We start from the raw sequence: 26,527 nt of genomic DNA on the forward strand, positions 1-26,527 counted from the left end.
TAGCTCAGCAGTCTCTCGTTGGAGTCTGTTTTTGAAGTTTTTCTGTTGTAATATAGCCACCCGCAGGTCTGTCACTGAATGACCAGACAGGTTAAAGTGTTCTCCCACTGTTTTTTGAGTATTTTGATTCCTGATGTCAGATTTGTGTCCATTAATTCTTTTGCGTAGAGACTGTCCGGTTTGGCCAATGTACATGGCAGAGGGGCATTGCTGGCACATGATGGCATATATCACATTGGTAGATGTGCAGGTGAACGAGCCCCTGATGGTATGGCTGATGTGATTAGGTCCTATGATGATGTCACTTGAATAGATATGTGGACAGAGTTGGCATCGGGGTTTGTATATGCAAACTAGACACAATCAACTCCGGTTTGAATAAGGACTGGGAATGGCTGAGCCATTACAAACATTGAATCTATCTCCCCTTGTAAGTACTCTCACACTTGTTATCAAACTGTCTGTACTGGGCTAGCTTGATTATCACTTCAAAAGTTTTTTTTTTTTTTTTTTTTTCCTCTTAATTAATTGGCCTCTCAGAGTTGGTAAGACAACTCCCACCTGTTTATGCTCTCTGTATGTGTGTATATATATATCCTCAATATATGTTCCATTCTATATGCATCCGAAGAAGAGGGCTGTAGTCCACGAAAGCTTATGCTCTAATAAATTTGTTAGTCTCTAAGGTGCCACAAGTACTCCTGTTCTTCTTTTAACATTAGCTTGACCTCCATATCATGCTGCACTGTGCTATATAGGATTCTTTGTGCAGTGTAGGCAGAGCCTGTAGTGCTACCTGTACTTAAGGTTGCCTGGCAGTTCCCATTATATGACCCTGTTACCAGTTGCTTATAGTTTTGCCAAACTTTATCAATTTGGGTTATCATTTGGGTGTCTGCCTCAGACAAAATTATTTTAAAAAGTTTCAGCTAAAACAGTTCAGCCATTTCAGAGAACAAATGTTAAAATTCTGGTGACCTTTTCCTTGAGATGTGCTAGCACACCCAGGCTTTGAAGCGGGAGCTTAAAATTTGACAAAGGTGTGACCTTTATGTCAAGCATGTACCTTCTGCCAAACCACCCACATTTGACAGTGTTCTACGCCTTTGAAAAATCTCATTTACAGTTACCAAGTCTTGTGATTTCACTAGAGTCAGTCTCCCTATTATATTTAAATCAAGCCTGGGGCCACACACTGACTGAGGAGGAACAAAAGGAAGATTGAATACTTCTTTACTGAATGAGGCATGAGTCCTGTGGAAAAAAATAGAATGTGAGCATGTATTTAAAGACTGTGATGTCATAACACGTGATGCAAGCTTTGGAGTGCTTGACGTTGCAACCTTAACTTTTTTCGGAGGACTTGCCTGTTTTTAGAACATAAAGCAGGTTGGCTATAACAAATTAGTTTTGGATGTAAAGGCTTGCGGGGCCTGTCTACCCTATCCAGCTCATAGGAATGCCATAGAATCATAGAATGAAAGGACTGGAAGAGACCTCGAGAGGTTGTGACATTGTGCAGTCTATATGGTTTTATAAAAATATAAGTGAATATAATGTAACTGGGATATGCTTCATGCAAAAGGTCTCTTGTAAGGTATCATTACAAAGCTCATAATCTACTGAGTGTGATCATCCTATTTGTAGAAATGTACCACTCTTGTATCTAAAACTAGAAATATAAAACATAACTCTGAGGGCCTATTGTAATTATGTAAAGTGTGGGCCATTAAGGATGGTTTGGAATCTTGATGACTCCCATTGTCTGCAGATGGCTGTATTTACCTGTGAGTCTTCCTGTATATGTGTGTGCTGGCAAGTGAGTAATGAAGTCTTGCAGTGACATGTGATCATGTCACCTGAACTGGAATCCATCTTTAACCTGGTGCTTTTCCAGTGAGTGGGGGGTGGAAACCCAGAGGGACAAAGGTTTCCCGCCTTATGCAAAAGATATATAAAGGGGTGGAAGAGAACAAGGGGGGAGAAGAGTCATCATGAAGAATCCCCTAGCTATCACCTGAGCTGCAACAAGAGCTGTACCAGGGGAAAGAATTGTGCCCAGGCCTGGAAGGTGTCCAGTCTGAGAAAAACTTACTGAAGCATCTCTGAGGGTGAGATTATCTGTATTTAGCTTGATTAGACATAGATTTGCGCATTTTATTTTATTTTGCTTGGTGACTTACTTTGTTCTGTCTGTTACTACTTGGAACCACTTAAATCCTACTGTCTGTATTTAATAAAATCACTTGTTATTTAGTAATTTACTCAGAGTATGCATTAATACCCGGGGGAGCAAACAGCTGTGCATATCTCTCTATCAGTGTTATAGAGGGCGAACAATTTATGAGTTTGCCCTGCATAAGCTTTATACAGGGTAAAACGGATTTATTTGGGTTTAGACCCCATTGGGAGTTGGGCATCTGAGTGCTAAAGACAAGCACACTTCTGTGAGCTGTTTTCAGGTAAACTTGCAGCTTTGGGACAAGTGATTCAGACCCTGGGTCCGTGTTGGAGCAGATGGGAAAGTCTGGCTCAGCAAGACAGGGTGCTGGAGTCCTGAGCTGGCAGGGAAAACAGGAGCAGAGGTAGTCTTTGCACATCGGGTGGCAGCTCCCAAGGGGGTTTCTCCAGCTCATAGGAATGCCATAGAATCATAGAATGAAAGGACTGGAAGAGACCTCGAGAGGTCATCTAGTCCAGTCGCCTCCACTCATGGCAGGATTAAGTATTATCTAGACCATCCCTGACAGGTGTTCGTCTAACCTGCTCTTAAAAATCTCCAATGATGGAGTTTCCACAACCTCCCTAGTGGATTTATTCCGGTGTTTAACCACCCTGACAGTTAGGAATTTTTTCTAATGTCCAATCCAATCCTCCCTTGCTGCAATTTAAGCCCATTGCTTCTTGTCCTATCCTCAGAGGTTAAGAAAAACAATTTTTCTACCTCCTTCTTGTAACAGCCTTTTATGTACTTTAAAATTGTTATCATGTCCTCTATTGGTCTCCTCTTTTCCAGACTAAACAAACCCAATTTTTTCAATCTTCCCTCATAGGTCTTGTTTTCTAGACCTTTAATCATTTTTGTTCTTCAAAAAATGGCTGGTGTAAAGTGCAAAGACTTTAGGACAAATGAAGAAGTTAGCACAAAGTTAGAAGAGTAGGATGTGAAATCAGGGTTCAGGACTGACTACATACAAAAATATTTCAATGGTGAGGACACTGCAGAAGACAAACAGATGATAGGATGGCAAAGAAAATAATGAAGACACAACCTAGGTCATCTGATCTAGAAGAGGACCACTGACTAGATGGCAGGACATCGTACACAAAGACATGACAAGGCTGGGCTTAATGAAGGAACAAGCTATGGACAGGAATGAATGATGATGCTGTACTGCTCCAAGTTTCTGTAAAGTAAGGCACATTGGAAAACAAAGCTTATAATCTACTGAGTGTGATCATCCTATTTGTATAAATGTACCACTCTTGTATCTAAAACTAGAAATATGAAATATAACTCTGAGGGCCTATTGTAATTATGCAAAGTGTATGGACTTCTTTGCTGCACTGGGCACTAGATGGTCAGCAGCTTAGACTGCCTTAGAGTTACTTAGAGCCAGGGGGTCAAATTAGGGGGTGGAAAAGGGTGGTGGTGCTCTTTCAAACTCCAATCACAAAATAAATTCCACCTATTTGAGTCATCAGAATGACACACCGCACGAAATGTATTGTACAAAGGTTCAAAATCTGATTTTGCATGGTCTCTGGACTCCACTGGGCTCCTTGAACTTGATTTCCCTTTCTTGGGGTTTGACTATGCCTAGGAGCTCTGGTGGGCTTGGTTCCTTCGTGATTGGGAGTGGGAAGGGTAAAAAGTGGTAGCATATCTCACTCACTTGTGGCACCAAAATGAGTCATCACTAACGCTACGTTTTAGTCACGGGTATTTTTAGTAAAAGTCATGGACAGGTCACGGGAAGAAAACAAAAATTCACGGCCTGTGACCTGTCCGTGACTTGTACTACATACCCCTAACTAAAACTTGGTCCCGGGGGCCGTGTATGCTCTGGGGGGCACCGTGGGTGCTGGGGTAGGCAGCCCGGGGGGCACCATCGGTGCTGGAGGGGTGGCCCGGCCCCCCCGCTGGTGCTGGAGGGGGTGGGCGGGCAGCAGCGCGCGGTCCGGGACCCCCACTGGTGCTGGGGGGGTGTATTGGCGGAAGCTTGGCGGGGCTGGCAGACTTCCTACCTGGCTCTGTGCAGCTCCCTGGAAGCGGCCGGAATGTCCCTGCAGATCCTGGGGAGGAGGCAGTGGGGCTCTGCGCAGTGCCCCCACCATGAGCGCTGGCTCCACAGCTCCCATTGGCGGAGAACCGCAGCCAATGGGAGCTACAGAGGCGGTGCCTGCAGCATAAGCATGCGCAGCCAATTTCATTAGGGTGTGCACCCAGGGAGCCCTGCTCTAGCCCTGCCCCTGCCCTAGTCCTGTCCCCATCCACTCCCTCCTACTTCCCCCCTCAAAACCCCCAACCCCCCCGCTCCTTGTCCCCCCTGACTATCCCCTCCTGGGACCTCTGCCCCTAACTGCCCCCCAGGACTCCACCCCCTACCTAAGCCTCCCTGCTCCTTGTCCTCTGAGTGCCTCCCTAGGACCTTACCCCTACCTGTCCCCCGAGCGCCCCAACCCTTATCCACACCCCCGCCCCCAGACAGACCCCTGGAACTCCCATGCCTATTCAACTGCTCCCCACCCCCTGACAGGACCCCCAGAACTCCCAACCCATACAACCCCCCCGCTCCCTGCCTCCCCCAAGACGGGGGAGGGGCTGGCGGCTTGCTGCGTTCGGCCGTGCGCTCCGGCTCGGGAGCGCGGACCCCGCAGCTTGCCACGCCGGGAGAGGGGGGCCATTTGCCCACCCCTCCATTAGGGTGTGCCTGGGCACACCCGGCACACCCCGTGCACAAAACTATGGCCTGCAGGCAGAGGCAGCGTGCGGAGCCCCCTGGCCCCTCAGCCTAGGAGCTTCAGGAACATGCCAGCCGCTTCCGGGGAGCCCCCCTGAGGTAAGTGCCGCACCCCCACCCCAACCCCCTGCCCCAGCCCTGAGCCCTCTCCCACATCCAAACTACTGCTGCTGCTGCTGGGAGCGGGACGGGACACAGTGGCCCGAGATTGCCCCAGTAACAGCCAGTGTGGCTGGCTCAGGGGCTGGTCAGGCAGCCTCAGAGCCAGCTGCAGCAGCCACTGCAGAAGTCACAGAGGTCACGGAATCCATGCCCTCCATGTCAGACACACAGTCTTAGTCGTCACTCACCTTAAATTGTGAAGATCTGCGATCCTGCTTCTCTGTTCTTACATGAGGAATACAAAAATGTGTATATAAATGGCCGTCACTAGGCATCTGTGTTAACTCCTCACTGAGAAGAATGGGGCAGCTCAGAGCTTTGTGCAGACTCACTGAACATCTCTGCATCAGTTACAATCGGTTCATACTCTTGCGGTTTTCTTTGCAACCATGAGAGCTAGAGACTTCCTTAAGAAAGAAAGCTGAGATTCTGGAGGAAAAAAGACAGTAGCTTTGGAGGAGTTCTGGTAGGGCATATTGGTGCACACAAGCCATTTCCAATCCTTTTGTAACACCCATTTACTGTCATGTAACTTGTTGACTCACTAACTTTATTGATTGATTAATTGATTGGCTTTTCTATAGCAATCATCACCATATTGTCTGACCAATGCCTAAAATGAAGCATCTTCATTCTACCTATTTCATTTCAGAAAAGCCAACTGCATGGAATTCTTTCAAAAGCAATTGAGTGCTGTGATAATTTTTAAAAAAGGACCATGCCCTTCAGACATGGAACAACCTACGAATTCGATAAATAATTCAGCATTAGGAAAAGAGGAGATGGTTAATGCTGATATAATCTTGTATTCAGAAAAAAAAAGCATGATTTTAACTTAATGGTAGTGTCTTGCTGACGTACTGCTCTAACTCACGTAGAAAGTACAATGGATCATGGCCTTCCATACAAGTGTTTGCTTTATGGCATGATTTGAGTAGCTAAGTGAAGTCCTCTCATCAAAATGGGTGTTTGTGTCAGGGAGCTTTTAATTCTCATTTTTAAAATAGGATTATTAATGCACTAATCGATTTTAAAATTTGGAATCTATTTCCACCTGATGTTTGGCTCTGTGTGGAAAGATTCCCTGCACATAGCCCCACTGATATCAATTAGTTCCATGCTGGGGCAGGATTTTACCCACAAGCCCTTCATTGCAGGATCAGGACCCAAGCTACAGTATTAAGTCACTTTAAGTCCTTCTCTATACTGTGACTTAACTGTGCTAGAAAAATGTTCCCAACCATTGTGGATAGGGGTGTTTCTGAGGTTAAATAAACCTTGCTATAGACTCCCCCTGAAAAATTGTCTATAGCCTGTTTTAGTAAAAAGTCAGAACATAATTCAGGGGAGGAAACTCATGCAAGCCACACCTCTGATAACATAATTTCAACTGTCATATGGACTAGGATTTCAATGTTTTAGTACCAATGCATGTTGAAATTCTAACCTACTTCAGAATAACCTTTGACACTTGACCATAGGAACAAATTAATAGCTACCTCTCTGGATTGAGCAAGAGATTGTTTGCATATTAATGCAAATGTCTTTTCTGATAAAATGTCTGTCTGCAAGTTAATTATAACTTAAACACAATAATTTAATCAATGGACCTCTATAGCTGTGTTTGGTAAGTCAACAGCCATTCCATTACAGGTGTGTTTGACGAGTCAATAGTCAATTCACCCCAAGGAATGTTTTCATCAGAAGAACTTTAGAAATAGAGAGAAATCCAAACTAATGCAATCTTTCTTGTCTTAAAGAGAAAAGTGGAAGGAAATGCACAGTTTTCCCTAAAACAGTATATTTCTTGGTAAAAGGATGTTTCTGCTATGTGTTAGCACCCCCATAACAGAGTCAGTGAATGTGCCATGACAAATGAAGGAGATAATTTGTTAATGAAAGGTGAACTGTCTCTCTCTTATTTAGCAAGCTACAGATATCAAGACACAGCATAAGAAATAATCTATGATCTCAGAGTTTGGCAGAAGCCTAGGCTTAAAATTTCTTTTCTATAATTCATATTACTTTTAAAGAGAAAAATCTAAAGTACAAAATAGTACTGTGTCATTTGAGTTTTGTGTAAATCTTTTTTATTTTACTTCCTTCTCTGCTCTATATAATGCAAATTCTGTTGTATACTGTTTGACTGAGAGCACAGTCCATGCCATCTAAGACATGTGAAGCAATCAGAAACTGCACTGATGGATGATGTATAAAAACCTAGATAGGTAGTTAAGTGCATATGAGTACATGCATTTCTCATAGTCTCAATCAGTCTCTTTGACTAAAGCTATGGAAACCCAACTACTTTTGCATAAAGCCATTTCACCACCCAGGAAAATATTATTTACTTGTATTGCAGTAGCAACCAAAGACCTCGATGAGGATTGAGGCCCTACTGTATTAAGTGCTGTACAAAGACGTGATGAAATCCTGGGCCCAATTACTTCTGACTTCAATGAGATCAGAACTTCATCCATGGTCCCTGGCCCAAAGTTTATGATCTCTGGCACTGATGTAAGAGCAATCCTAAAAAAACACTACTGTAGACAGGGTTACACATCTTCCCTCAAACTACTACATCTAGTTTGTTGCAGCTTTCTGTTCTTGTTATTTATAGAATGCCTGGAGTGTATGGAGCACCTACCAGGCCACTAAAAGTGACAAATTCCCACCACAAGGATTTTATACCTGAAACAGACGTAGCATAGCAAGAGATGACAATAAATATGGGTTGAGAATGGGAAATGCAAGTACTTGGATTACAAAGGTAAAGTAATATGAGAAACTATTATTGTCACATACGTTTTCATTTTTAAAATAATTTGTATTGACAATAAAATAATTAGTCTATGTGTGTTTGTTAGAGGAGACACAGATTATTAAAAGCTGAACATTAAAGTACCAAATAATTTGACATTTTGTTTACAGTATGCTTATTCCCTGGATCTCATAGAAATAGACTGATGGACTAGTTAAGATGTATAGAATAAGGTCATGCACCAACAATAGAGAGAAAAGATTGTCTTGTGGTCCCTTCTAGTCCTATGATTCTATCATTTTTTAGTCTATTATTTTAAGAGGTCTCTGATGGCAAGAGTTTAGCAAGATTCAAAGAGGGATTGGACATTTTTATGACGAACAGGAATATCCAGCATTATATTAGAGAATACTAACAAGATATAGGGAAAGGGATATAAAACCTCATGCTTCAGGGTTTAAGCCAAACTCTGATTATTAGGGATTGGGATAAGACATTAATATGTGGCAAATTATCCTACCCCTACCTACTATGGAGTTTCTTGCACCTTTGGCCATTAGTATTGGCCACTGTCAGAGATAAGATACTGACTAGATGGATGCTGGGTCTACTCCAATATGTAAATTCCTATATTTCCTATGTTCCTAACCACTCTTTGCATCAGTTTTCTCGTCTGTGAAATAGGGTCACTAATACACCCTTCCTCACAGGTGTGTAGTGAGCACTTGGAGATCCTTGGCTGGTAAATGCTGTATAAGTGCAATTTATTTGTGTTCTAGAGATATGCAGGAATAAGAGCCACATGTTGTATACCCAAAGGTAACAATGCAAAGTCAATGCGTGGTTTGACAACACAGGATCGGGCCAAAGTTAACAACTGTTTGGATGGAGTATGTTGACTTTTCCCCTAAATTGTTGCCATTTCAGTCTGGCTGACTACAGTCAACATAGCAGCTATTTAGACTCTGGGTGTGTCCAAAACACAGTGAGGAGGGGTGCTCCCAGCACATGAAGACATACCCAAGCAAGCCATGATTGAGACAGCTCACAAAAAATAGCAATGAAGCCAAGGCAGCACAGGGACGTTCCCCAGGCGGGCTTGTAAAGCTAATGTCATGCTGCTATGGCTTCACTGCTGTGTTTAGCAAGCTAGCCCAGTTAAAGAGAGGTATGCCACATGTGCTCAATCACACCTCCGATATACAGGGTGGGCATACCTTGTCAGTAAGATTTTGTCAGGCATATATTAAGTAAAAGTCACGGACAGGTCATGGGCAATAAAGAAAAATTCACAGAAGCCATGACCTTTCCCTGACTTTTCCAAAAATATCTATGATAAAATGGGAAGGGGCTGGGCAGCTGGGGGTGGCTGGGAGCTCTGGGCCCCCCCACCACCGTGGGGGCCTCAGAGCTCCAGGGTCCCCCCTGCCACCAGCGGTGGAAGGAAGCTGCAGGATCTCCCTGCCCCCTCCCCAGAGGTGGGGAGCTGCGGGAATCCCCCTGCCACCGCCGCAGAGGGGAGCTGCAGGGTTCCCCCTGTCCCCACACAGCAGCAGGGGAGCTGCGGGGGTCACCCTGCCTCACTGCGGTGGCGGGAAGCTGCAGGGATCCCCCTGTTGCTGCTGCAGTAGTGGGGAGCTGCAGAGATCCCCCTGCCACTGCTGCAGTGGAGAGCTGCTGGGGTCCTCCTGCCCCATGGTGGCAGTGGGATGCTGTGGGGGTCCTCCTGCCCCGGGGTGGTGGCTGGGGAGCTGCTGGGGTGCCCCTGCTGGCATGGCTGGTGGGGAACTGGGGGATTCCCCCCCTGCCTGCGGCAGCGGCTGGGAGCTGTGGAGTACCCCCACTGCCCCTGGCGGCTGAAAGTTTGGGGTCCCGCTGCCTCAGGCGGCAAGGGTATCTCACAGCTCCCAGTGGCCAGGGCTGAAGTCACAGAGGTCTTTGGAAGTCACAGATTCCATGCCTTCCGCGACCTCCATGACAAAGCTGTAGCCTATCAGTGTCATTGTTCCACATAGAAGAGCTACAAAAAAGAGTGGATTGAAATTTTTTGAAATAAAGGGTTTATTTTATCTTTAAAAACAAAAGAATTTCAAGAAAAATATTGACTTTTTTGAAATTTTCCATTTTCACAAAAATTTTTGCAAAACTTTTAAATTCAATTTGTATAGAAGTTTTTATGAAAAATCTTATTGAAATGGTTATTGGAATGTTTTGTTTACTGAAAACCTGTATTTTAATAAATGAAAAAAATCACTAATCATTTAAATAAACATTTGGATAAAAACTTCTATGAAAAAATGTAAAAAAATTGAAAAAAGAATAAATGGATTAGTTCAAACTTGGCAAAATGGAAATAACTTCAAAACTTTTTTTCCATTTAAATATTTATAAATATTCTCTATCAATCTATTTCCTATTTAAGTTCTCTTACCACATCCATTACCATATTTAAAAATCATCAATGATGGAAAATCCACCACAATCATTGGCAAGTTGTTCCATTTGTTAATTATTCTCATCGTTAAAAATTTACACCTCATTTCCAGTCTGAGTTTGTCTAGCTTCAACTTCCAGCCATTGGATTGTTTTCTACCCTTCTCTGCTAGACTGAAGAACCCATTATTACATAGTTGCTCTCCATGTAGGTACTTACAGACTGTGCAATATTAATTTTATATCATTCTAGGTTTTTAATCAACATGTTGTGTGGTACCAAGTCAAATGCCTTACAGAAGTCTAAGTATATTACTTCAACACTATTACCTTTATCAATGAATCTTATAATCTCATCAAAAAATATCAATTACTTCAACAAGATGTAGTCCATAAAACCATGTTGATTTGCATTAATTACATTACCCTCATTTAATTCTTTGTTAATTGAGTCATGTATCAGCTGCTCCATTATCTTGCCTGGGATCCATGTCAGGCTGACATCCCATTTGCCCTTTTTAAATATTGGTACAACATTAGCTTTCTTGTAGTCTTCTAGAACTTTCCCAGTGCTCACAGACTTATTGAAAATCAGTATTAAGAGTCCAGTGAATTCCTCAGCAACTTATAAAACTCTTAGATGTAAGTTATCTGGACCTGCTAATTTAAAAATGTCTGACTTTAGTAGTTTCTATTTAACATCCTCCAGAGATACTAGTGGAATGGAAAGAGTTTTATAATCACCATATAATAAGACTGTATCATCTGTTTTTCCTCAAATACAGAATAAAAATATTTACAGAACACTTCTGAATTTTCTGCATTATTACTGATAATTCTACCCTTTTCATCTACTAATGGACCAGGATTATTTTTGTTCTTAATATACTTAAAAAAACTCTTTTTTATTGTCCTTAACACTGCTGGCCATAGAGAGCTTCTTGTGTCCCTTGGCTTCCCTTATCAATTTTCTACAATTCCTAACTTCTGATTACCATGATAGCTCTCAAAATGAAAGCCTAGATCTCCTAGCCTAGGCAAATCAGACCACTCATACTGTGTAAAGTTAAGCATACATATATGTTTTTGCAGGGTTGAGGCTTTTGATTTTGGCAAACAGAGCAATGACCACCCACATCCATATTCTGCAATACTGTCCTGTTTCTCATGAGTGAAGTTTATCAGCATTCCAGGAAAACGCTGCTGGAACTGGTGTGCATCATGTTTCATTTTAGATTCCAGTTCTATGAACAGGAAGAACAACACTAAATCAGTTGTGTGGAGTGGCTATGAGCTTGTTTACCCTTAAACGGTATACAATCTTAACTATTCCAGTATAGTTAAAGTGGTACAAATCCTCTAATGTGGAAGCAGTGATATTGATCTAAAGATGCTTTATATTGGCGTAACTATTCCTATACGGGAAAGGGAATAAGTCACCTTTGTACTGGAATAGCTTCATCCACATGAAGGCTTTTACTGGTATAACAATTATGCTAAAAAAACCGTGCATCCCTAACCATAGGTATATCAGTAAAACTTTTAAGTGTATACCAGGCCTTAGCCAAGCTGTGATGATCTGAAAGGAAATTTCTTTTTCTTCTTTTTTTTAATGCCTGGTATGTTGTGTGCTTGTTGAAACACACAGAGGGGAAAATATCCATTATTAAAGGATGAGTGTTCTTAAAAACTGCCTTAAATCTAATTCACACATGAGGGACTCTCGGTGCAACAAGCAGTGAAACATGGCCAGGGCTGTCTATTGCATTGTCTTCCATGCAAACCCTTTAGTCCCTGTGGTATTACTTAGCCCACAGACACCTCACACTAAACTCTGCAAAAAAAAAAAACTTTGTTGGAAGACTTTTCCTGCTTGATTTGCTCTCATATTTCTTTCATCCTCCAGCTCGGCTGGCTGCTGGATCTGGGCGTTGCTGCTTCTGTGATAGGGGAGAGAGCCTCCACCTCCCTTCACTTCTTCCCTCCCTGGTTCCTCACTCCCTCTCTCCCCCTCAGCCTGGCAGGATCCTACCAGCAGAGCATGCAATCAGGGAGCAGCAGCAGCAGGGAAGATGCAGAAGCCTAGTCAGAAAGAGCATCTCTACAAGCTACTGGTGATTGGGGACCTGGGTGTGGGCAAAACCAGCATCATCAAGCGCTACGTCCACCAGAACTTCTCCCCTCACTACCGGGCCACCATTGGGGTGGACTTTGCCTTGAAGGTGCTCAACTGGGATGCTGAGACGGTGGTACGGCTGCAGCTCTGGGATATTGCTGGTTAGTACAGAGGGGAAGGGAAGTGACAGAGGGAGGGGTCCAATTCCCTTGCTCCCACATCTGTCTAGTATTGCACGAAGTATTAACCCAAAACAGCATCAAGCCTTGAACTGGGAACTACTGATGCTTTAAAAACAATGGAGGAGACCTAGGAGAGAACATCTCACTTTAGATCAAAACTTCAGAGCTCCCCCAAGGGTGGGGGAGGGAGGGTATGCCCTCCCCTTGGGGATTCAGTGGTAAGGCAGTTCTGTCTAGTCTCTCTCATCTTCTTCCCCAGCCATGTACATGCACACTGTGACAGGGGCACATTGACAGAGTCTCTCATCACTTTTATGATTTCCCCCTCTCATTCAAATTGTTCTCACCCACCTTGCCTGACAATCCTAAGAGGTTTTGGGGTTTGGGCTGTTTTTTTTTTTTTGTGGGAGTGGGAAAAATGGTCTCCTCATTGTGCATTTTCTGGAGGAAGAAAAGGCTCATCAGAATTGTTCATGTGATTTTTGTAGTTATTAACCGAGGAAAAGCTATTGTTGGGTTATTTTAGCAAACTTCTTTGATTTTTTTCCTTTCTGTTCCTCCTCTCTCCCCCACCACCCCGGTGCAATCAAATAGAGTTATTCACACTGTTTTTTTTAAAAAAATCACTATTTCTATTTGAGGAATAACCTCACTTGTCAATAAATGGTTTACTAATATTTCCTAGACATTTTACAGTAATATAAAGCAAAATTTGGTAAATTATTCTGCATCATGAAAAAAAGAATAAAAAAGGAACAACATCCTATCATGCCTATTTTATTTCCATTTTTTTAAACAGAATAAGGCCACATCATTGCAATAGATATTTTGGGAAAGTTTTTTTTTTTTTTTGCATTGTCCTATATTTTGCTTCTAATTAAAATCATGAGTTTTCATTTTCACAGTCTCTCTTTATAACCATTAATTGGATTTCAGTGTGCAAAATGTAAATATGTCTCAACTGCATATTTAGCATGTCAGTACCAATTTTTCATTTAGTCTATATAAGAGAGGAACCTTAAATACTACTACTATAACTCAGAATTTTTTATACTACTATAACACAAAGGAAGGCCTTTTTCATTCAAATGAATTAAGAAGTTACCTTTACAAGTAAGGAACTTCAGAGAAAATGTTATCTGCTCTACTTACATTCTGACTTCTGACCTGTATTTTAGGTTTATTGACTTACTCTAGAATTACACCTACTAAGGACAGTGAAATAAGAAAATTCTTAGCATTCTTTTTGAATAAGGGGATTTTATATACTTGTGTATTTGGCATAGACAGATGAGCTAGCTCATATCTGAGCTCTGAATTTGGCACTGTACTATCAAAACTACTCACGCCACAGAAGATGGTTTATGCACAATATTAAAACTATTTAAATCCTTAAAAACAGATGCAGCATCTCTAATGAGACATGTACTCACAGTTTTTAAAAACTTCTTTTGCATGCCTTGTTCCAGAGACTATATTAAACTGCTAATCATGTGCTGTTGGATCATATGATGTAGCTTTCAGTCAGGCAGCAGAAGGTTTGAAAGCAATTACACCAAGCAGTAGTATAGTATTCAATGGCTAGCACAATCTCTGAGTGATCACACATGACAGAGAGAATTACAGTACTTAAACTGAATTGCTAACCTCCAAAAATCTCAATGAAGGTCAGTACAGTGCTCAATAACAAACAGAAGTTACCATCTGAGTTCTAGCGTCTGGCTTCTAAGGAGTTTTAGTTGCTGACCAATGTAAAATAGAAAATAACTTCCGTAAGCCACACTTTAAATTCAAACCAGCACAATTCTGGTTTGAAAGCTACCATGAGTAAGGCAGCTGGCTGGTGTGAAAAACAAGTTGCTTGAAAATCAGAGGGAAATAAATTTGATTGGGGACGGGCAGTGAACACAAGCAGTGTTTTGTTTTGTTTCTTTTATTCTGACTGCCGAGAACCACTGTGAGCAAAATACAAATATCCGAAGTATAAGAGTGGACAAGTGAAATTCCAGAGCTGCTCTGGGTCTATTTTGGAAAATATCTTTGTAAGATAATGCTTAGCTTTGCAGAGGAAGCAATGCCCTTTATCCTACAAAACAAATGGATAGGTTTGGCTTTGTATTAGGGCAACATTAAAAGCAGAAGATCCTGCAGATTTATCAGTCTGAGTTCTTATACGCTCTCCACTTCAATGTCACTGAATGTACTACCAAACATAGCGCTTACTCGCATGAGTAGATCAATTGTCCATTTCAGTGGTGCTACACACGGTAGTAAATTGCAGGATCGACCCCATAATTTGCTCAGCAGAAAAAGTAGCATGGGGCTGGATTCGGAATGGTGCTGAGCATTGACAATTGCTATTACAGCACCACTGAAGATTAGAGCCCCTGGTGACTGCATTATTTCTAGCATGAATTTATACTTTCCAGTGAGGTGTTTGTGCACAGAATAGCTCATTGAGACATAGAAGTAAGAGATGGAAAAGACAAAACTACCTCATTCAGTGCTATCCCCTGCCACTGCAGGAATATCCCTGATGGTATATCTCTTAGTATTCTTAATGTAGCAGAAAAAAAGGCATAATGAGATCTAGTAACTAGAAGCTGAAACTGGATTAAATTTAGACTAGAAATAAAGCACAAACTTTAAACAGGGAGGGTAATTAACTATTAGATCAATTTAACAAGGGATGAGGTGGATTCTCCGTCACTTGATGTCTTTAAGTTAAGATTGGATGCCTTTCTAAAAAATGTGCTCTAGCGAAGTTACGGACTTGATGCAGGAATTACTGGGTGAAGCTGTACAGCCTGTTTTCTACAAAAGCTCTGACTAAGTGAGCATAATGGTCCACTTTGGCCTTTAAAAAAATCTATGAATTTAGTGTTTTAATCAAGGCAAGTTCTAAAAATTCCAAGCAACTGTGTTTCCAGCACATCCACGGGGAGGGTATTCCACAAACCAATACTCCAGGAAGTTTTTCCTAATACACAGCCTACCTTTTCCCTATCTTAACCTCATCCTATTACTCGTAGTTATATTTCAGAGTATGTCCCTACATAAATACTCTTGCAACTTGGATTTCACACCCTTCAAATAGTTGTAGTCTGTTATCCAATCCTCCTTTAGCTATTGATTAGCCAAGAGATAGATAATTAGCTTTGTTAATCTTCCAGTCCCTGCATGCCCCTTATCTTTTTGTTGTTCTTTTCTGAGCTCCCTCCAATTTGTCAGTATACTTTTGGAAGGTGGTGCCTAAACCTTAAACCAAAAATACCAGGCATAGTTTGAATCAGAGCCTTGGAGGCAGACACTATTATCTACTTGGCCTGCAGTGGTATGCTTGGCAAATACAGTCCAGAACTGTTTTGAAGCCACAATGTATTATGCTGCAAACTCATGTCTAATTTGCTGTTCACTATCACTCCCTAGGTCTCTTTCAGAATTATAGCTTCCAGGTTTCCCTGTCCCACTGAGCACATTGGTTTCAATATATTTCTCCGATATATTGGTTTGCATTTTCCTAGCTTGGATCGACTCCTGTTACTTTTGCCCGTGTCTGCCCCTCATATTGAAGACAGCAACATTGTAGTACAAACGGGTTTGTTTCCCATCCATGCAATTTTCACCTTCAGAGACAGACACATTTGCACAGATACTGTTCAAATGTTTAAAAAGCTGTAAAGTCTATAACAGCATTAGGTTCTATCACGAGCAAACGAGCCTTTCATTAATGCTGAGCATATTACGTCCTCAGTAAATCATGCCCTTAGAAGGATGCCAATCATTTTGGGTCATATGCACAAAGAAGATAGTCATGGTGATTTCTCAGCTAAGCTCCCTTGAAATTACTGCTCTGCAGTCATAAAGAAGAAGTCCCATGTCCTTAAATGCGCTTCTTCTTTCACTCTTGCACAGAGACTGTCTGTGGTTTGTAATGTGATCTGTCATCATCTACGGGCCTGGGCCAGCACACTATACTTGCAGCCTGATTTCCAAGCTGCCGAAGTCTCAGTTGATTAGGGTTACCATATTTTGTGCCTCCAAAAGGAGGACACTCCACGGGGCCCTGGCCCCGCCCCCAGCCCCCAGCCCCGCCCCCAGCCCCGCCCCAACTCCGCCCCCTCCCCAAAGTCTCCGCCCCCTCCCCTGCTTCCCGCGAACATTTAATTCGCGGGAAGCCTGGGCAGGTAAGGGGGGGTGTGGGGGGAGGGGGTGCGGCCCAGGCTGGCCCCCCCGGCGGCGCCAGCCTGGGTCGGCTCGGGCCCTCGGGTGCCGGCCCTGGCCCCCGGCCGACCACCCCCGGCCCGCCCAGCACTGCCGGCCGGCCCCCCGGCTCCCGGCCCCGGCGGCCCAGCGCACCCCCCCCGGCTCCCGGCCCCGGCGGCCCAGCGCACTCCCCCGGCGGCCTGACCCCGCGGCCCAGCGCACCCCCCCGGCGGCCCGGCTCCCGGCCCGACCCCCCGGCTCCCGGCCCCGCGGCCCAGCGCACCCCCCCGGCGGCCCGACCCCGCGGCCCAACGCACCCCCCCGGCGGCCCGACCCCGCTGCCCAGCGCACCCCCCCCGGCGGCCCGGCTCCCGGCCCGACCTCCCGGCCCCGCGCACCCCCCCCGGCGGCCCGGCTCCCGGCCCGACCCCCCGGCTCCCGGCCCTGCGGCCCAGCGCACCCCCCAGCGGCCCGGCTCCCGGCCCCGCGGACCCCCCCGGCGGCCCGGCCCCGCGGCCCCGGCCCGGCTCCCGGCCCGGCGAACCCCCCCGGCGGCCCGGCTCCCGGCCCGACCCCCCGGCTCCCGGCCCGGCCCCGCGCACCCCCCCGGCGGCCCGGCTCCCGGCCCCGTGGACGCCCCGCGGCCCAGCGCACCCCCCCGGTGGCCCGGCCCCGCGGCCCCGGCCCGGCTCCCGGCCCGGCCCCGCGCACCCCCCGGCGGCCCGGCTCCCGGCCCGACCCCCCAGCTCCCAGCCCCGCGGCCCAGCGCACCCCCCCGGCGGCCCGACCCCGCGGCCCCGGCCCGGCACCGCGCGCCCGGCACCGCGCGCCCGGCCCAGCCCTCCCTCCCGATTTTCCTGGACATGCCCGGCTTTTGGGGGATTTCCCCCCGGACGGGGATTTGAGCCCCCAAAAGCCGGACATGTCCGGGAAAATCCGGACGTATGGTAACCCTACAGTTGATGACAGAGACTAAATCCACTGCATGCCAATTTAGGGTCCAGTCCAGCCCCCACTGAAGCTAATGGCAAAATTCCCACTGATTTAAATGGTGCAGAGTCTTCCCCATAACCAGAGAAAGGCCATTTTGAGGTGGAAAGTCCCAGACCAAAAGCTACTCACTGGGAAATGGGGGGAGAGGGGAGAAAGCGGAGGGGTGTGGAGGTTTCAGAGCTCCCTGAAGAAAGAAAGCCCTTGACCGTGTCCATTCTCCCAGCAAAGGTTGGTGGTTACTTAAACCATAGGGATGGAGGAATACATTTAATCTCTTGTAGCTCCTGGTGGGCAAGCAGATGGATCTGGGCCTGGTTTTGGACTGGATTTTTTGTTTTAATTTTTACTTGAAAGTGGAGGTAGAAGGAGATGTCCTGCCCCCCACTCGCCCCAGTCACCAGAGAATATGGGCAAAAAAGGGAATTTGGGTTCAACTATTTTTAAGCTGTGAGTGGAATTCTCACATTACCCTAGAGTTCATGGGAGGGGATTCCTATTTCCCTTCATCACCAACCATTTTATTTTCAAATCAGTGGGACCCTTTGCCTCTCACAAGGTGACAGGAACTGAGTTGTCTGAACCAGGAAAGCCTGATACATTCAGTCAGTGACCCTTTACATTTCGCTCCTTAGCCCACTGACTTTCCATTAGCTGTTCATTAGGGGAGGCCCAATACCCAAATTTACAAGTGGACTTTCAAAGGCTTTGAAAATGTGGCCACTGTTGTAGTGTATAAGAATTAGATACTACCCAATTCCTGAATACAGAGACCATACAAACAATTTAAAGGGGTAATACCTGGTTCCTATACACTACAACTACATTTTCCCTCAATATCCTAATGTAAGGGATGGGCATTTCTTAGGCTGAATGAATGTCCATGACCTAGCATGAGGCTTCGCAGTGAAGTGATTTAAAAATGTACTGTAACATGGACAAAACAACATATTAGTCCCTAATCTTGTTTTCGCAAATGGCTGAACCATTTTTGCTGAAACTTGCCAAGAAAATTCAGCCTGATGCAGACACCCTGTATGTGAAATTTCAGCCCAAACTGTTAATTAATTTTTATTAATTAATGGAGATATCCCATCTCCTAGAACTGGAAGGAACCTTGAAAGGTCATTGAGTCCAGCCCCTTGCCTTCACTAGCAGGACTAAGTACTGATTTTGCCCCAGATCCCCAAGTGGCCCCCTCAAGGATTGAATTCACAACCCTGGGTTTAGCAGGCTAATGCTCAAACCACTGAGCTATCCCTGCCCCCCTAAAGTTTGGCAAAAACATAGGCAACTGAAAACAGGATCTTAGAATAGAAACTATCAGGAAACCTTAACTATAGGCAGCACTACTAGCTCTGCCTATAATGTATTTCCATTTTTTCTTTTGTTGTTGTTGTAATTATACAAATAAATATTGACTTCCCTCAACTATCCTTCAGTGTAGCCATCAACAGGTGCTGCAGAAGTTGCTCTTGGGAAGGGATTTGAAGAAAAGGGGGGGAGAGTAGTTTTATGGCTCAGTTAAACAAGGGTATTTCATGTGAAAGAGCTTTGTGGGAAGAGTGAATGAATGGGTGCTCAAGGCTGGCATTGTTGACGGAGTAAAAAGGGTCATGGGGTGATGTTATAAGAGGCAAGAGTGGACAAATAGGAGGAGCAGAATTGTGACAGGCCCCGAAGGTGACGACAAAAAGCTTTATACTTGATATGAAGGAAGCCAGAATGTTGCCATAATCAACATGGGAGATGATGGCCTGAATGAGCTGTGTGGGCTGAAGGAAAGGGTTAGATTTTAGAAATGCTATGGCGGAAGAAGCAGCGGTGTTTGGATATGGCCTGGAATTGTGCAGGGAGATGGGGGAGGAGTGAAAGATGACTCCCAGCTCCCAGGCCTGGTTGAGAAGCAGGATAGTGGCACCAATGACAGGGAATGGGGTGAGTGGAGGTGGCTTTGGAGGAAAGATCAGTTCAGCTGTGACCTAGCTTTTAACCTTCCACAATCTCCTAGCCATGGAGATTGTCTGAAAAAGTATTTATCCAAGGGCATTTGATATAGGGGCTTGAATGAGGGTTAGCTGACTGAAGCTCAAATCATGTAATATGGGAATGCTGATAACTGGCTGCAGGGAAATATCTGCTCTCCAGTATTTGACTTCCTCTTCACTTCCAGGTGCAATTGAAAAGGGTGCTAGTGACTTATAAAGCACTGTGTGTTTGGGTACTATCTCCAGGGGCAGCAGGTATCATAGGCAGGGGAAGGCTGTGCCTTCCCAAACAGCCAGGCATGGCCCTGCCCATGTTCTGCTCCCAGGCCCCCTCCTGCTTCCCGCTCTGGCTCTTCCTAGTTCCCCTGTGCCATGGCCCCAGCTTGGGCTGGGGCTGGGGCTGCATGCACCACCCGCCCTCCTGGAGCTCCGGGGCTGGGGGCACTAGCTTCAGGCAGGGGCCGGTGGCCGTGGGTGGTGGGCTCTGGGCTCCGGTGGAAGGGGACTAGCCTCCTTGAGCCGGAGGTACACACTCTGCCCATGACTATCTCCCCAAGAAGTCACCTCTCTCTTCATGATCTTCTGTTGCAGCCGAAATCAACTACACACCGCTTGACCAAGATTTAAATGTCTGGGAATGGCTGGCAGGGGGTCTTTAGTGGAGGGCTTTCAATTCTGGAATTAATTTCCTCCACTGCTGATAGCTCAAGTGACTGCCTTAAGGGCACTGTGCAAAGCCTGCCTGTTCCACAGACTCTAGCCAGATACGCGATAGAATTGTGGAGCAGAGAGCGTTTGTTTTAACGTTTGGTTTATATTTTTCAGACTCTGAGCAGATACAGAGGCAGTTTTTAAAGTATAACTGATCAGCTACATGTTCATGGTTGCAGTATAAATTATGATGTGGTTGCTGGTGAGATTATGTAGGGTGCATTTTTAGAAATCAATAAAGCCCAGATTTCGGTGTCCTTTATCTTTATTTGTGTTGAATGATACCTTACGCCTCACTAGTGATTCCACTGAGACCAATGGTACCATTTGTGGAGTGAGGTTGTATTCAGATCCTGATTGCTCATGGTGTATATGACCTTACTCCAGTACCTTGAGCTCATTGGGGGTCACTTGTAGAGTAAAATACATGAGTGAAGGTACTTTGAATCTGGCCGTAAATAAATAAATTGTGTGATCTGGAAAGAGATGCACTGTTGTATCCATGAGCCAAACAAACAACTATTCCTTAAATTTCTGCTGCTTCTGATGACAAGTTACAGCCCAGCCCCCTTCTCCCCATCCCTGTAAAGGAGGAAACCAAAGATCCTGTGAGGAGCAGGAGATAATCCTGGTGTCTCGATCAACACTCCCTCTTGCAGTAAAACAGGTTCTAATGTTCAAGGCTGTGTTTGAGATACTGCTGAGGGCATAATGACTGGTCTGTTTGCTAACTCCGTCACTTCACTGTCTGTGTCTAACTCCCGCTTGTAAAGCCAGGTTCTGCTACCTACACTCACAATGAATGGGACTGTATTCCATGAGTAATCCCACTGACTGGGATTAGGTATACCTGCAGAGCAAGACATTAGTTGGTATATGTCAAAATCCTTGGGGTAAAGGAGTTTGGCTGGCACTCTAGCTATAACACCACTTCAAAGCACCATACAAACATTAATGCAAGGGATCACTTTTCCTTAATGAGGATCACATCTTAATAAAACACGTGTGTAGTTTGTGGAGAAACCTCCTTTCCCATTCACAATTATACAAAATCCTTACGGCATCTAATGTAATTGGAAAAAGAACATCAGGAAAGAATTTAGGCCCAGACCTTCAAAGGTATTTAGGCACCTAACTCCCATTGCATTCAGTGGGAGCTAGTTGCTTAAATACCTTTGAGGATCTGGGTCTTGGTTACTTTGCTCAGCCGTTGGCGCCAAGTCTGCACGGCTTCTTTTTCTCCTCCTCCTAATGTAATGAGGTTGCTAATGTGGTCTCCGCTTTGTGAATAGCTGCTTTCACATGCATCCAGGCTCTTCTTTGCAATGAAGAACTTGGACATCTGTTAAAGCAGCTGGAGCAGGAGGCAGGGTCAACACTGTAGCACTTGCCAGTTCTTCGGGGACCACCAGTGGTGAATGGAGCACACTTTGAGAGCCTCTGCATTAAGTAATTGTTTTGATTATTAGTGACTTTGACCCAGGGACCCCTTGATGCCAACCAGCAGCAGATACAGGGGGGTGCATAGGGTTTTACAGGGATTCCCTGGGTCAGATATCTGTGTAAAAGCTCACCGAAGGGTGGCATGTGAGGTCTCTACCAAAAGTCCATAGCCAAATGGTCATCGTAATCATTGCGAAACGTATGCATAGATAATATTTAAGGAGTTATGTATCTATACTGAAAATTTTGCTCTTAAGGTCTTGGAGATAAGGCAGGTCACCAGGAGCTGACATACCTGTGAGATTTCTTTTCAGTCAGCAGGTAACTGACACCTATCTCCCTGTCTGACCACTTGTGTATTGTATGCCTCACGTTGTATGACTATTTGCATCCTAAGCCAAGTGCAAACTGAGACACTGTGAAATCTACAAGGAAGGAAATCTACAGGATGAAACAAACTGCAGAGGAGTATCCCATTTATGAATAAAGACAAAGGATGGGGTGGTATATCTTGGAGTGCAAAAAGACATACCTTCACCTAAGAGGCAAACTGACTACGTGCATGTCTCAGGAAAGAAGGGTCACAGCCTGTCTAGCTGTAAAGCATTGTAAGGGTTTGGGGTGAGCATGAGATTAGACATGAGAGTATCTTCTTAATTAAGTCTAGGCTCTAGAATGTGTTATGTTGTATATAACCATTTTTTCCCCAATATTTCTACTTCTTGCAGCTATAGTACTTGAATGTCCATGCTTTGTTAAATAATCAGATACTTTATTTCACCATTAACATATCTAAGTGCTGTGTGTTAAGCAGAGCAGAGATCTGAGTTGGAACTGGTAAGCGGTGGTGTATTGATTCTTTGGAAGAAGTGGATCAAGTGTCTAAGGGTTGGACACTCCAGGGAGATGCAGGGAGGGATCGAGGGTTGGAATGTGCCAATTGCTAATCTGTAGAGTGACGGTGGAGCTGCCAGGCCTAGCGGGGAATGCTTGTGTTGCTTGCGGACAGTGGAATTGGGGAGCTGACAGATTCGGCTTCCTTATACTAAGGGCAAGAGTAGCCACATGCCTCACAACCCTGGGTAGCCCCAGGAAGCATCACAGTGACAAACAACCTTATGCTGCAACTGCACTACTCACAAATAGATCAGAATGGATTAACTACAATAAAGTTTTCAAATTTAGCCCATAACGTCAGTGATTTATCCCAACAAAGTTTTTGAAATACACGCAACAACTGGACTGAATAATGAGGCCTTTAGTTACACTATCGCAACAGGAACAGAGTATATCTTGTGCCAATTTACCAGTCATTAGTGTTACACTTGTCAGTTTACTGGTCTAATGACTTGATACAGTCACAGTGCAGTACTTTACAGTGTACAGAATATTTAACTCATAGTTTCCTTAGAAAATAATTGGAGTTTAGTGAAAGTGGTTTATTCTGTGTATATGATCACACTGTTTGGATACCTAGGACACAATTCTTGCCCATTGGTTCATGGGCTGGTGACCACCTATGTTTCAAAGAAATAATGTGATTGTATGAAAGATGAAGGACAACCCTCTTTTTTTATGACACAAAAATGCATTCTATCTTACATGCTCTTGCCAGGAGGGACTTGTCTGCTAGGAAAAGGACTTTGGCTAGTGGCTGCAGAGTAGCTGCTTCAAAAAGACTGAGTGGGTTATTGTGCACAGACCTGCGCTCTCAGTTGTCCAAGGTAACAAAAGTCCAGCTCATATTGTTATATTACATTGTTTAGAAAAAGGTCCAAAAGTTAAAAGACAGACTAGATTAGTCTGAACAAAAATGTCTGCTGATCCCACCCAAGGATGGTGTTAAGAACATCACCAGTAAACAAGAGTCTGGAACTGGAAATTAATGGCCCAAAATGGCACGTCAGAAATTAGGCCTAATTGGTGAACAAAATTAGGGCAGGGACCATTCCACCCATCGTCCCTTTTTGGAGTCTTTAAAAAAGAGATTTTTTGGGGGGGAGGAACAAAATGTGGAGGACAAGTGGGACAAAACCAGTGAGCTCTACCATGATGATTGCCATGCCAACCATCTCCTGGGACCCAAGGATCCACCATGACACTGTTGGGCCTTCATTGTCTTGACCAGACCGGGCCAGAGAGAGGGACCTAGATGATACTGCCACCGCCACCAGTTTCCCCTAGCTCTCTTTTTGCCTTTTGTTTAATGAACACCTGGCTTAGCTGGCCAAGACTGCACCTTTTGCAACACTGCTGTGAGCCTGTGACTAGACAGGCAGCTAAAAACAATGCCCTAAGCAGACCAGTGCTGGTACAAGTTTGGCAGGTCTTGGTGTGTCTGACCAGACCATGTGTTGTGCCTGTGTTTCTCCAGGTTGTAAGTTAGAGTCAGCGCCAGATAGAAGCTGCATTTTCTGTCTTTGCTGCTCCCCTTTTGCATGTGTTTATCTTCTTTTGCCTTCAAGGAAATGGAAGAACAGATTCATGAGGGATTCCCTGCAGAAAGGCTGCCAGGCCTCTGCCTCTCTCCAGAGACTCTGTCCTTCATTGGTGAGCCTCTTTGGGATGCCCAGACCATCATCACACCAGTGAGGATGCTTGACCATCACCACTGGATCATGAAAAACCCCAGCCTCATACATGTGAAACCCTGCTCTGTCTTCCCATCCCTCATGTTCCTTTCTATCCCCCAACTTCCTCCAGTCCTCTGTCTTGGCTTTTCACCTGATCCTGAGACCACCTGTACTGCACAGAAATGGCACAATGGGATGAGTTTGCCCAGCCTGGCAAGGACCAGTGAAGGAGAGGAACCCGGTCAGGCCAGCCAAATGGCATCCCAGACTGGGGACATCAGGCAGGGTCCAGAGCAACAGCTGTCATGGCAGCTTACCACCCATGACTGACCAGCCACTTTGTATAGCCCTATTTTCCCACCTTCACTAGACTATCTCTTGTTTTGTGTCTGTCTGTTTTGTCAAAAGCAGGAAAAATAACCACTATTCACAGCGGTCATCTCAAAAATCAACAGAACTAACCCTTTCTTCCCCACTAAGAAGGATTGCTTGACAGAGTAAGGGACTGTAACTGACAGTCTCAGTCTGAAAAAGGGACTTTGATACATTTTGATTAAGTTTGTTTTGCATAGCCACTCAGTTTCAATTTCAAAATGCTTTGTTTAGTTTGCGGGGGGACCCAGTAGGCCAAAGCCTCTGTACTTAACCCCCTGAACTAGGGCTGACTTTTTTATTATTCTATGGTGACAGGATCATGTTAACAGCTTAGACTTGCTTTTATTCCATCAAAATTAACACACCAGGGAGTAAATCGCTTGGTCTGGAATTCTCACATTTTTTAGAACGTTGGCCAATTTTAGAATGTTGGCCGCTCCACCCCCCTTCCATTTGCCAAAAGGCCGCATCCTTGCATCGTGGACAGGGGGAATGCCTGCCTCAGGCGGTGGTCCATGTCTTATCCACAGTAAGTCTCCTAATGTGCTTCTGAAGTGGTAGCCAATGACTTGAAATCAGGTCTGGAGATGACCTCAGTTTATTAAAGGTGACCTGTGAAGGATTTTTTAAAATTGATCTTTTACCCTCTTTATGCTCATGATGTTTAATGAAGGCCTGACAAGCTTGTTTCTATCTTAGAAATATCAGGAAGCTCAACTCTGGTCTCCCCTAGTTTTGCTGGTTGACTTGTTAGAGACGATCTCAGAGGATGTAAATTGTTCTCCTCACCCCTGGTTTGAAGAGGTGAGAGGGTGCTGAATTTTTAACAAGGTTTCCACATCTTCAAAATGTTCATTAACCAAAATTTTAGGCAGCCTTGACTAAAGTTCCTTCCCTCAATCATTTGCTCAGCTTTCACACGTAGGTTACTGTGACATTATCCTTCCACTCGTTCTGCAATCAGAGAGTTTTCCAGGAAATTTTAATGTTAAAACACAAGCAGAAAATAAAACTTTGAAACAAAACCAAAAACCTTTCAGACTTTTTTTATCCCACAGAAAGAAGCAGAAAAAACCTCCCAAGTCCAGGTTTTTTTGTCCCACCCTCCCTGCTTTGCCGGACAACTTTTTAGTCTTCCATTTCTGACCCTTGCTCAGGGAGGTAGTGAGAGGCTTTCTGCCAGCGTAGATTCTTTGTCCAGCCAGATTAGTGAGGCTGGTGGAATGAGACAGGAATGCCACACAGAAGCCTGTACTAGAGGAGAGGAAAGGCTCCTCTTTGCAAATGGCCATGATGGTGGGCATTGACTGAGCTAGCCAGGGAAGAGCCATAGTGGTGAGCTGTAGGGCCATCGTGGTGAGCTTCCCAATGCAAGGGCCGGAGAGGTTCATTGTGAAGGGCATGGTAAGCACCCCAGTGTTAAAGATCAATGAGGCCTTATTTACCCCTTGATGCATCAATGAACATTCATTCACTTTGCCCAACGTAGTCCAGTTTGCATTACTAGTTTTTTCCCGGGAAACAAGTCAAGGTTCTGCAGTATATTTTGCAAACGTAATTTAGTAACGTGGGGCCTCCGTCCTTGCAGCACCTTGCTGTGAAATCCTCACTGGAAGGTGGAAA

At 44.8% G+C, this 26,527-nt stretch overlaps 1 protein-coding gene across 1 annotated transcript in view; it reads left to right on the forward strand.

Moving 5' to 3' along the window:
- The first annotated feature begins 12,294 nt into the window (after positions 1–12,294).
- RAB38 (RAB38, member RAS oncogene family) overlaps positions 12,295–26,527 on the forward strand; it is a 32,927-nt gene continuing 18,694 nt past the window's right edge. The window contains exon 1 of the mRNA XM_054017185.1: positions 12,295–12,597. Coding sequence (XP_053873160.1) covers positions 12,393–12,597 — 205 coding nt within the window. The 5' untranslated portion in view covers positions 12,295–12,392. The remainder of the gene's footprint in view (positions 12,598–26,527) is intronic.

The sequence above is a fragment of the Malaclemys terrapin genome, chromosome 1 (genome assembly GCF_027887155.1).
Source record: "Malaclemys terrapin pileata isolate rMalTer1 chromosome 1, rMalTer1.hap1, whole genome shotgun sequence".
NCBI classification, from domain to species: domain Eukaryota; kingdom Metazoa; phylum Chordata; order Testudines; family Emydidae; genus Malaclemys; species Malaclemys terrapin.